This window comes from Etheostoma spectabile, chromosome 12, assembly GCF_008692095.1.
Source record: "Etheostoma spectabile isolate EspeVRDwgs_2016 chromosome 12, UIUC_Espe_1.0, whole genome shotgun sequence".
Classification (NCBI taxonomy): Eukaryota; Metazoa; Chordata; class Actinopteri; order Perciformes; family Percidae; genus Etheostoma; species Etheostoma spectabile.
The window spans coordinates 11,810,583-11,822,787 of NC_045744.1; the positions used below are offsets into that span (position 1 = coordinate 11,810,583).

Here is a 12,205-nt window from a genome sequence, read left to right on the forward strand (position 1 = left end):
TTTAGATTGTTTTTCTTCCCCAAGAAAGTATTAGTACTAGATGGTTGTGGAATGCGGTTTTGTGATGAAATAATTCCAAAGTCAGTAAAATGATTGTGCTTTATTTTATCTCAGTCAAAATGCCCACAAGTCATTATTTTCTTGGAGAGTAGCAGAAAAAAACTAAACCATATACTGTAAACATTCACATTATTGTTTTTTTAAAATGTATTCTTCAGTAAACTCAGCGCAAAATAACACATTTCATATAGTAAACAGAAGAAGAAATAAAGTATAGGCATTACTCCAAACCATTGGCTTAGATTGTGTTTTGAGGTTGATCTGCGTGGTGTATCCATCAGCTCAAATTGCACATAGTAAGTTAAAGTTAACTCTAAGACAAGTAGAAGTGCCACCATGAAGCACACAGGTTGGCAAGAAGTTCAGACAAACAGCCCTATCCAATGATCTTGTCTTGAGCAAATAAAAAATGTGTTTCCTTCACGCTCCGTCATACTGTTTGGTAGCGCTACCAAAATGGACCGATGTAGTCACGACTAAGAAATCAAGACAAAACACATGCGATAATTTGGCCGAGGAGAGGGACACTTTCCAGTAAACTGGCCTCGTGCTCCAGTAACCACCCTTAGGGCAAGAGTCTCAAAACATCTGTTGCCCATGAGAAAGATGTCATAAAATTGAATGTGAAGGCACTTCCCCACGTGAGGATCTTGTCTTTGAGTGACATGTTTGTGAGGCAACAAAGTAATTCAACTAAAACTATCAGAATATATAAAAGTTTTTTAATACTTGGCAACTCCAATTTTAGTCAATGGAAATGCTCTCTTCAAACGTATAAACACAGTTTATATGGTAGCTTTGGTGCTGCTGCTGACCTGGCCGGACCCCAGCATCAATTTCAATCAGAAGTCAATTTAGTATTGCAGGTAAGATTTATTAACGTCAAAAATGTCGCAAAGTTCAATGATACTTTTTTTACCCGTCTATGATTTACTTTACTTTAATTCCACTTTCATGTCTGGACAATAAATAAGAAGCTACAACTAGCAGCTGGTTAGCTTAGCTTAGCATAAAGAATAGAAACGGGGAAACAGCTATTTGTAAAACAAATGAAATATTATTATAGAACTGCTGATGGGTAGATGTTGTTACCTTTATACAAAGCCAGACTAGCTGTTTCCCCGTTTTAAATCTTTTTGCTAAGCTAAGCAGGCTCTGGATGTAGCTTTCCATTTAGTGAACAGATATGAAAAAGGTATAAACACTCCCATCTAACTCTAGCGTAGTATAGTCTAGTATAGTTTATTCCACCATAGGAATATCATTTGTTCTTATACTGTATTATGTTTTTTTCTGTATTGGCAATAGATATGAATAAATAAAAAATACTTTATGTGGTAAATTGAATAACTTTGGTTCTTATGTCACACTTGTGAACTATATTAAACCTATGGTGTGCATTTAGTAACTAAAGTAAAATAATTTGGTCTTGAATAGGTAATCTTCTGGGGTATATATTTAGTAAAGAAAGTTCAAATACCCTTCAATCCTTGATTTCAGTTGCTTATGGAAACAAACTGCACACTGTGACAAGAGCTATCGTCACTTCCTGTTGCTTCTCTGAAAACACACACAGTTTCTACACTAACTGGAGTTGCCAAGTCGCGGTCAAAGGTACCGAAGTGTGAGGCTAGGTAACAAAACAGGGTGAAACCAAGGTCAAATCATACAGTACCCCACAAAGCTGCCTGCAAGTAGAGCTAACACGTAGCCTTTGACTTGAGCTTTGATTTTCATACGCAGTAAATAGAACCAGGCATTTTTTTCTACATAAAATACCCACAATTCAATTTTTACTATTTACAAACTCATAAATATATATAGTCTACAATAGGAATCATTTCCCCCCCAAACAATCATACAAAAAACAACAGATCATAAAAAACTGAACACAAATAAAATAGATTATTTCTATCAAAAGAATAAAACGGAAACAAAATGTATTCATATTCCTTTGGAGTGTTTTGCTATGTTGATCAGTAGCAGTACTTGTGATGTCGAGCCCTCGGGAGATTTTGAGACCTGAGTGTCTTCGGTCAGGTGCAGATCACAATAGCGCTGAGATCCCTGGGAGGGGCTGGGCCAGAGGCCCGGTTCATGTAATCCTACACTGAACATATAAAGAAAAATTTAAAAAAAGGGATGGGGAGGGATGGGGGGATAAAGAGAGTTAAAATATGACAGGTCATCACCACCCTACGATTCAGGGGACTGCTCTGAGAGAGTGTTGAGCAGGTTTTTGTAGTCTGCGGAGTTCATGTAGCGGGGATACGAGTCTCTTTGCATTAGTGTGTAGATCTGCAACTGGGCATCTTCGAACGTGTGCAAGTTGGGTTCCTGCATGTTCCTGTTGATCGTCTCACGCACACGGGAGTCAAGGCTCACCTGGGAGTCAAGAACAGGGTTAAAATTAAGAATAACAGGATGTGCATATCCTCAAGGACAAACTGTCTCTTAAAGGAAAAGTTTGACATTTTGAGAAATAAGCTTATTTGTTTTCTTACAAAGAGTTAGATAACTAAAATTGATACCACTCATGTCTGTACCGTAAACATGATGCTATAGTCGGTTAGCTTAGTTTAGCACAAAGTCTGTTAGTGGAGGAAACGGCTAGCCTGGCTCTGTCTGTACCTACCAGCACGTCCAAAGCTCATTCAGTAACAACTTATATTTCATTTGTTTAATCCCTTTTAAAACCAAAAGTGTAAAAACAACAATGTGCTGCTTTACTGCTTTAATATGTGCTGAATCTCTTGACTAGGACATGTAACTTCCAGTAATCTACGCTGCTCAAAGCCCAGAAATAGTCCAACATACTGCACATACTACATAGCATAGCATAGCATAGCATAGCATAGCATAGCATAGCATAGCATAGCATAGCATTGTACATATTAAGATACAGCGTGTAAAAACGACATTGTACTGTGAGTGTGGGTCGGTACAATGGAAATGTCATCATGACAGGGTATAAGCGAAGGCTTTGTGCAGACCTCCATGCAGCCACTCTGCTACAGGTGGTAGTGCAACAATCTACTGTGCATGTGTGGAACGCGAGCTCCAAGCATATAGTGTCATAAGACCTACTGTCCATGTACGCGTTCTGGAGTATAATTAATCCCATAGCAAGCTTTGAGGTGCTAGTTTTGATACCCTTGGACACAGCCAGACTAGCTGTTTCCCTCTGTTTGCAGTCGTTATGCTAATCACCAACTGTAGATTCAGTGGTATCAGTCTTCAAAATGTTCCTAAAATATAAAACTATTTCACACTGTCAGGGAGCATGAGATTTGTAAAATGTCATGAAGTTTCACCCTTGAATGTAAAACCCTTTTAATAACACAGGGAAATTAAGATTTGCCAGACCTCTTTAGGCGAGAGAATGGAGATGTAATCCTCATAGATGACCCGAGCCCTCTCCTCCACTGCACTCTTGTTGGGGTCTTTGCTGAACTCCTCACAGGCTAACCAGAAGAGCATGTTCTCCTCGCTGAACTCGGTGCGAAGAAACTGTCGGAAGGAGTTCCTTCCCGCTGGGCAACACATTAGCTTGTCAAACGACTGCCCCCACAAGCGCACGTCCTCCAGCGTGGGCTTTGGGCTGCAGAGAGTGTGGACAACATGGGGGTGAGTGATTTTACCATTTTTATTCCCACAAGTATGTGTTTAGTAGATTTGGCATTAATGTTCAGTGAATTCAGCTGACCAGTCTTCACAGTCTGCGGTCCCTTCCTTGACGTCATAAGAAGCCTTTCGGTTCCTTTCATCCCGGTCTTCATTCCTAATGGTAAGACAGACAAATTAATGATGAAATGCCCATCATCATTTTTCTGAAGGACTTATTAATTAATGTTATATATTAATCATCTTATTGTACATATCTAGCTTTTATAGAAAAGTGTAACCACGGTTGGAATGGTTACTTTAAGAATGTATTAATTACTTATTAACTGTTAAAAAATTTAGTCAGTAACCTAATCCAAGTATCACAATATTGAAGTAACATCATTTATTTACTTTCCATTACTTTTGAATTATCTCTAAACCAAATATGCAAATAAAGACTCAAGAAAGAAATATCAATAAGACAACATTACATGCACATAAAACACCTCTGTGAATTGACTAATTAATATTTATCCCAGCAGTCCATAGAGATGAGAGGTTTTTTTCAACATTTTACAGAGTAAATAATCAATTCAAAGTCAATTAATTGAGAAAATAATCTGCAAATTATTCAATGTTGAATATGCTCATTATGTATAGACGTAGCAGATAGCTAGATATGATAAAATACTCAGATAATATTTATAAAAGCTATATGTTTGCTTATCTTTGTTTAGCTGCACGTCTGAATCTGCGTTGTCCTACAGATATTTCAAAAACATTTCTCACATTCTCAACTAACTGATGTATAGGTTTACATTGCAATAAGGCAGCTGCAGGACAAGTGTCAACAGATCACAAGCAAAAAAAAACATCAAAACACATAAGACACAAGCCAGGGCCTGCTGCTGAGACACAGTGGCTCAGGCTGTGCTGTCCTGCGTGCTTTAATGTCGGCCATGCTGTGCCACAACAAGCAAGTTCTCGCTTGGGGAAGACCTACCAGGAACAGCTACAGCAGCAGCACCAGCAGAAGCAGCATGCATTTGAGCCCCGTGGGTTGGCCTGGCCCTGCTGGGCCGGTGCAGTTCCCCCCGCTGCCGACTCCTGCTGCACCGACATCTGCCTCTTTCGCATCTCCATCCGCTCTGATCCCATGGGCTATAGACAGAGGAGAGGCACTAAATTTAGTTTTTTAGATGTCAGGAACAGTGATATTTTATTCTGGGGTAAGACAATCTCTAGATCGCAATGGATTTGTATAACACAAATCAGTGCCAATGCAACATAGATTGTAATGACAGAGCTTGGTGTACAGTAATAAGACTAAAGGCCAGTGTAAAATCCTGAGTGCATCCATTTTACCTGCACTTTGATCACTTTTACCAAATTAATTAGATTTATTAAATTTACAACTGACCAGTTGACACCTATGTATTTGTTATGTGTGCAGGAAGTGAACTGCTGCTGGAGCATGTGCTGGCATGCCCAGAGGTCACACTGCAGGAATGCTGTTTGCTCTATTAAAGGGGAAAAGTATGGAAGAATAATTTGCTGATTTTGTTTTTTCCCACTGCCAAATATGCACCCACTAAGCACTTTGGCTATATTTGACCCTATACACTCCAACTACATGTATAAAAGAGATGGATTGTTGACCATGGGCTAAATGTTTATAATCCAAAATTTGAAACATCCCATTTGTGAAAGCTTGAGTGTAAAAGCAGTGTTTTAAAAGATATGCCATGCTCACTGGGCCCAAGTGGATCAATACATTAAATACACATAATAATAATGTAAATATTTGTAATTTTTGGTGTTGAAGTTTTAGTTGTCAAGTATCACTTTGTGTGCACTTTAGGCTACAGGTATCATGCCCATGGAAAATGACAGTACTTGTGATCAACTGAATCCCCATTAAGATTCGTAGGCCTATAGATACAGTCAGGCTACGCTTCCAGAATGACTTCTTGTCTGATTTTAACAAGTGTGTCATCGCCAGGTCAGACGCTGCCAAATCCTGTCAGATCATTTATGTAACAAAGCTGTCGCTTGCAACACACGGCATCAAACGGCCACTACCTGATACAAGAAACGATGCTTTAAAAAAAAAAATGTCAGGAGATTTGGTACATGGGAGGGGGGCCCGAAGGCGCAGCTTGCAAATCTGTAACCGCAGCATTGCTCTATCACACACACTATAAGTGAATACAATACCATTTGGTCATTTCTAAAATGGATCCGCGCGCGGTTTTACTCCGATGCAGAACAGGCTTCAGCTGCAGATTTCGTGCGTCTTGCCAAATGGCATATTTGACGCGTTAGGTGTAAGGTACTTTAAAGCTGACACAAATGCAGTACGCTATGGTTTGACTATAGACGATGAAATGCGGGGTGGGGGTGGTCGTTTTCATTCAAAGGATAAATCATGATAACACCACATAAACCTCTATTTTCTTCAGTCTTACCGTAGCAGAAATGTGATCGACACTGTGATGTAATGGGTCCTGAACTATTTTTAACAGAAAGAAACCATTGCATTAGCAACTCGCACAACACATCAATGGAAAGTGCCACCATGAAGAACCGTAGAGCTTCTTCGCCCTGGACAGCCACCGAAAAGACACTGCCGCTCTGTTAAAAAGCCCACTGCAAGATAGTGACATGCCATTTAAACACCGGGAAACGGCCTCAAATGCTCCGCTCACGAAATGTCCGTGCAATGATACATCGTTTTGCTACCAATACTTACAATTTCACCATGTATGCACAGCGAGAAGAGGTAATTCTTTGCCTTGATTACATCCGATGGCACATACGGCTTTTTTCCTCCCCAACTGGATGCTTCAATTCAGTACGCATGCGTCTTCTCTCCAGCTCGTAGTAGCCCAGTGAAGAGCGTAAACCCCGACAGTATGGCACAGATTTTTACAGTGCAGGTCCTTTACCCTGCCTTGTGCGCGAGAGACTATAAACAGACTATTCAAGCAACGAAGGCTGCATGCCGGCTTAAAATAAATAAAGAGGGACTAAAATGAAGCCCACAAACTAACGCACCAGGCAGAAAAAAAAACAACCTAAAACTTAACTTAACTTATGGTTTGCTTTTTACAAAACCCCCCCCAAAAAAAGTGTATTACCGAAAAAGACTTAATTTCGTTGGCATGTACTCCTGGAAGCTTTTGCCTGAAGTCGCTGTCTATGGTGCTGAAACAGCCGGAAGCTGACAGACTGCAGCACTCTGAAGGATAGCATGACTCTGACAGATTTCTTTTTTATTGTGAGTTACATTCTTAACTGATTCATCCATCCAAACAGCACCAAACTGTTTTATTTTGTCACATGTACACTGACATACTGCATACACAAACCCACACTCCTGTTGTATACACCTAACCTTTATGTCAATGCATAAGAAATACACACAGACACAAGCATGCATGAATTGACTGATTTTGCATATGTTACATTATTTACATGATGTTACATTGCTTCTCCCTATGCAACAATGTTTATCTGTTGTGTCTTTTATTAATTAATGAAATCATTGATTGATTTCTCCCATGAATGTTTGTACATGTTTTGAGCATTTTGTTTTTTAGTCTAAATCTTTTAAAGATGATTGCCAGGCTCCTGTGTTGTCTTTTAATCTACAGTCCAAGCCTGCAACCAATAATGATGTAGAAGACAACACTGCCATCTGAAGGTAGATAGAACCGCAGCACTGACATGATGTTCTCTATGCACATCCTAGTAAAGCCCTGACTGACTCATCCGGCATTGATAGTCATGTGAATTTGTGAAAGGCACAGCTCTCTTTGCAAGATATGATCTTGTACATATATATATATGTATGATTGCTAGTATTTTACATGCTTGTATGAATATCATACTGTGGCTGTTTAATATCTATTTGATGCAAAATCATGCTAAAGGTAGTAGTGGGCAGTCTTTCAATGCAATCTGCTATAAGCCTTTATTAATATTAACATTGCTTTTAGGTGCCCATCATGTTTTGCTTTGTACAAACACCAGATGGAGCTCTGCTTATTCTTGAAACTTGTCGTACAACATATTGTATTTCTTCTCATTTTGTACCAAATTTGAACCATCACATTTGTGCTGTCTGGGTCACATTGTAAGTCAATATGTTCTTTGATGCCATGGAAATTAATGTCACCCATCCCACATTGTTTTAAGAAGTGCTGCAAAATATGAGCGCCTGTAATACAAAACGGAGTGTTCTTACAGTGTCCGCACAGACCTGGTACTGCTCCATTATGCTGCCCATTCATCTGCATTCATCTGTTCTGTTATCTTGTTAAAATAAGGGGAAAAGAAGAGTAGTTTTTTCTGTCCAGTTTAATTACTGTGTTGAACTGGGGTGGGCCTGATCATCCACACATCTCTTTTTCCTCTACAGATAGAACATGTGACTTTCTCCACAACACTTCATTTAACACCTTCCCCTGTGTTCATGTTATGCAACACAAACCCACAAATAGCCTTGAAAGATTGATACATACACATGCAAGCAATGAATGATCCTTCTTGCTGTTGTGATTTTGATGACATTTGCCTCTGAGGGAACAATGCCAAGTAAAGGAGGGAGTCTGAACACACAAGGTCACAAGGAAGAGTAGGATGCCAGAGCTGGGGGACAGGATAAATAAAGTATTTTCAGTGCGCGAGTGATTCAAATCATTGTGAAGCTTTGAGGAAGATAGATTTAACTGTAGATTCGATCACTGGAACCCAACATGCAAAGAGGCACTGCTGGAGAAGAAGTGTGGTTACCAACTACAAGAGATCTTGAAAGGCATCTGTGAGCAAGGTGAAAATGAGTTGTCCAGTTACAGCAACAAAGATGGCAACAGAATACATATTTCCTTTCCATTTATTTTATAAATTATTCCTCTAATGTTTTTCTAGGTGTGTTTATCAAGTTGCTCTTTGCACTGTAAATGTCAGGCTCAATTTAATAAAAACACAATCAGTGTCTTAATCCTTGTAACAAAGTTACACAGTCATCGGTTCTTTTGTTTTTTTAACATTAACATCACATTAAGAACCTAACTCGAGGCACTTCGTCTCCATGCAAACTGATTGTCCAAATTACCACCCTCAGTTTGGGGTAAACACAATTCAGTTGGGCTCATTTAAGGGCATTTTAGAGCCTTGCAGGAGAAACATTTATGTAGCTTTGCACACACAGTATGTTGTTGTGATTCTCTTTGACCTTTTTCTTGAATGTCATCATTATAAATGTTGGAGGAAGTGATTGTAATTGTAGTGCTATTTGATATAACATGTGTTTCTTTCTTAGCCCTCAAGAGGAAATTTAGTTTGCAGAGAATGAAACAAATACATTGAAGGGATAGTTTGTATTTTTTTTGGATTGATTGTAGGAGGTACTTATCCATGCATGGAAGCTACGCAATGTACCGCTGTGGAAGGGGACAGCCACTAAAACTATTTTAGCCAACAACAAAAAAAGGCCCACCTAAAAAAATCGATATCAGTTTTAGTGTACGCTATGTTTAGAATGTTTTCACTGCTTTACTATCAGGCAACACTTTTGACTGGGAACTGAACTTGCCGTTATATCTGTCTATGCTCTCTCCAAATTGACCAAACCAAACCAAACTCCTTTGCCAAAAACAATCATTTTACCTTACAGAACACAGGAGTTGTGGGTCTACTGATGCCTCAAATGGTTAGTTTTTTGTGTTGTTGTATGAATTTGGTGAAGACTAAAAATGTCCCTTTAAACATCTACTGACAAACTATTATTGGATATACAATAGTGCAAAATGCCATCACTGATCTCTCTCCTGATTCAAGTTTCAAAAGTATTACTCATACAACATATGAGGTGCAGGGTGGCTTGAGGATGTGCTTAAATGAATACTAATTAGAATAGGGAAACCTTTCTTTGCTCTACTAACAAGGACTCTGAAATTAAAGTTAAGAGGGATGGTCTTTATCAGGAAATGCATTTTATCATTCATGTGATTGGTTGGACTATAATAACAAATGAACTGCAACATAAAGGTTATAATACTACAAATGAAACATAATTAAGCAATGGCTTATGAATGGGTGCCACATACTGCACAGTTCATTTTCATTACTGCTTTGAGAAGCTATCTAAATATAAATCTTTACAAAGATAAAGTATGGACATATCCATGGTATGACACAATAGGCCTTATAGGGCAAGTAGGTACATTTTTGACCTGACTGCATGTCCAATCACATTATCTCTTCAAAGAAAACCAATGAGCACTTTTTGTAACATTCTGAATATTATTTATGTACGGTAATTAATAAAATATGGGATTTAGTGTAAACAACCAGGATCCCTAAAACTAACTGAGATTAATTGAATGCAGACATCATAAAGGTTATTAATTACACCTGTGCTTTTCCGTGAGTCAAAGTCAAAATGTCTGCTGTGAAAAAGGTCTGTTGCAATGTCCCTGGTTTGAGTCTGGCTGAGGACAAATGTTGCACAACACTGTCCCTTTTTAATAAGGACTAAAATAATAAAATTAAATCAAATTAAAAAAAATAATAAAATAGAGGGGTGCATATGACTCCACAAGTAACTGCCAAACCGTTTGTTGCTAACACTGCCAGACAGGTTTTGAGCATTACCCTAAGTGTGTGGCATGGAGGTGTCATAGCAGGAAAAGCACAGGTGTAGATAATAACTCGATGTCTGAATGGAATAGCTTACTGGGACATTTAATAGAATTGACCATCATTATTATTATTAATTACAAAGGTGTTTTTTCTGCCATGATGAGTCAAAATGTCTGCAGTGGAAAATGTCTACGTGAGTTTAAACCTCAAATGGATTACCAAATGGTTTTCAGCGATAAAAAAAAAAGAATACAGTAAGACAGATTGAATCGAAGGTCTTTATATCAACATCCACAAGTGTATGTATTTTTCAGTTAAAGGGGAACATCGCGGATTTTACACATCAATCTGTTTTCACAAGTATTGGGGAGCACTGCTGCATGTGTGAAAATAATTTGCACAAAGCCTTTTGTGGCTCCGTAGAAAACTGCGTAAAATCTGATAAATTACTTCATGTGACGTCATAGCCATAGTCACAATGAAAAGTATTTTGACTCTAAATCAACAAGTTCCAGTTCGGCTCTCAGATATTTGGCCAATAAACACATTTGTGCAATGTGTATGTAATGATCTAAACTGACTCTTCTGTTCTCCTGTCCTCCTACTCAGTTCTGGGAGCAGCTCCTGTGGCTTTCTTCCAATCCCTTACCATCTGCAAATAACATAGTTCTCCTTACTACAGATAGCTAGCAGAGATCTTTATCAATCCATTTACCAAGCAAAATAACATTTTCAAACTGTTGTTAGAAACAACCAAATGTATTTACAACTCCCCAACTACTGCATTGTGATGTTAATGCTAGCTGTCATATTTTGTCTGTGTGTGTGCGTGTGGGGGGGGGGGGACTTAATTTAGATTTCCAATGACCGGTGTCACACTATTTCAAGACACACTATCTTCTTTTAATCTTCTTAGACCTCGTTTAGACAGGAAGTACTTCCCTAAATAGAATTTTGGCAAGAAGCAAAACTGCCTGCTGATGCTAAGACAAGAGCAATCTAGTTACAATAACAACAACAAACAAACAACAGTATGAAGGATGTTTCATTACTGCAGGCGATTAATAATAAGAAACACACATTATTTGAAAGCTGTGTGGAAATATATTGCTACTCTGGACCTCACCAATTTAGACTCAAAATACTTTCAACGACTGACTGATGTTTTGTAATTTGTGGCTGCTTTTTAGTTTCTGATATGTCCTCAAAAAGCAAAAAAAATGCAACTGTAATTCAACTTGGTGACAATTTACAGTATTTTCTCCATGAAAATTACATCTACATGTACTACAGCATGCTCATACCTCAAGGCACACCATCTCCTGTTCCTCTGCGACTGGGTCATTGTAGTTCACTGAGTATCCCACACTATGCCGGCAGGCCCGGAACACTCCCGGTAGCCGCTGCCACATCAGGGCCTTGGTGCGTCCGATCCCCCACAGAGCAGACGTGGGCCTGATCTCCCACTGCCTTACCGCTCTAACACATGGCATGCTCCAACCATGAGACCTCATTCGCCACGTGAGGCTCAATTCTGTTTGAGATCACAAGAAATCCGCACTGCTTGCTCCTTTGCTCTGTTTTCCCCTCGTCTGTTCTGAAGCACATTCTGACAGAGAGAAAGGGGGGGAAGTATCAGTGACACTGACGAAGAGAAGATTGTTTACAAAGGAGAGGACAGAAGGGGATTAGGACAATGTCCCCACTGGATGCAATCCTGATTCCTCTATGCTTTACTGCGTCTCACCAGCTTAGGCCAGATTAAGCCAGGAGGTTTTAGTGTCTGAGTGAGATGGACAGAGAAGAAGACAAGTGACAGACGTGGATTCATTTGTGATTGTATTTCCGTCTTGGTGAACTACCATGTAATAGAATGGATTAAAAGACATTG

General features: G+C 39.1%; 1 protein-coding gene across 3 annotated transcripts; it reads right to left on the minus strand.

Moving 5' to 3' along the window:
• Window positions 1–85: 85 nt before the first annotated feature.
• Window positions 86–11,991, minus strand: rgs20 (regulator of G protein signaling 20). 3 transcript variants are annotated; one of them, XM_032530489.1, is made up of 6 exons: window positions 6,419–6,637; window positions 6,135–6,315; window positions 4,670–4,827; window positions 3,767–3,841; window positions 3,427–3,661; window positions 86–2,445 (listed from the first exon to the last, which is right to left on the minus strand). In XM_032530489.1, exons 3-6 carry the CDS (start codon window positions 4,822–4,824, stop codon window positions 2,257–2,259), a joined length of 654 nt encoding a protein of 217 aa, XP_032386380.1. In that variant the 5' UTR covers window positions 4,825–4,827; window positions 6,135–6,315; window positions 6,419–6,637; the 3' UTR covers window positions 86–2,256. The 3 variants fall into 3 exon arrangements, with proteins under 3 accessions (XP_032386380.1, XP_032386377.1, XP_032386379.1); XM_032530486.1 differs by lacking the exons at window positions 6,135–6,315; window positions 6,419–6,637 and adding an exon at window positions 11,619–11,991; XM_032530488.1 differs by lacking the exon at window positions 6,135–6,315 and having other exon boundaries at window positions 6,419–6,635.
• Between the last annotated feature and the right edge of the window lie 214 nt (window positions 11,992–12,205).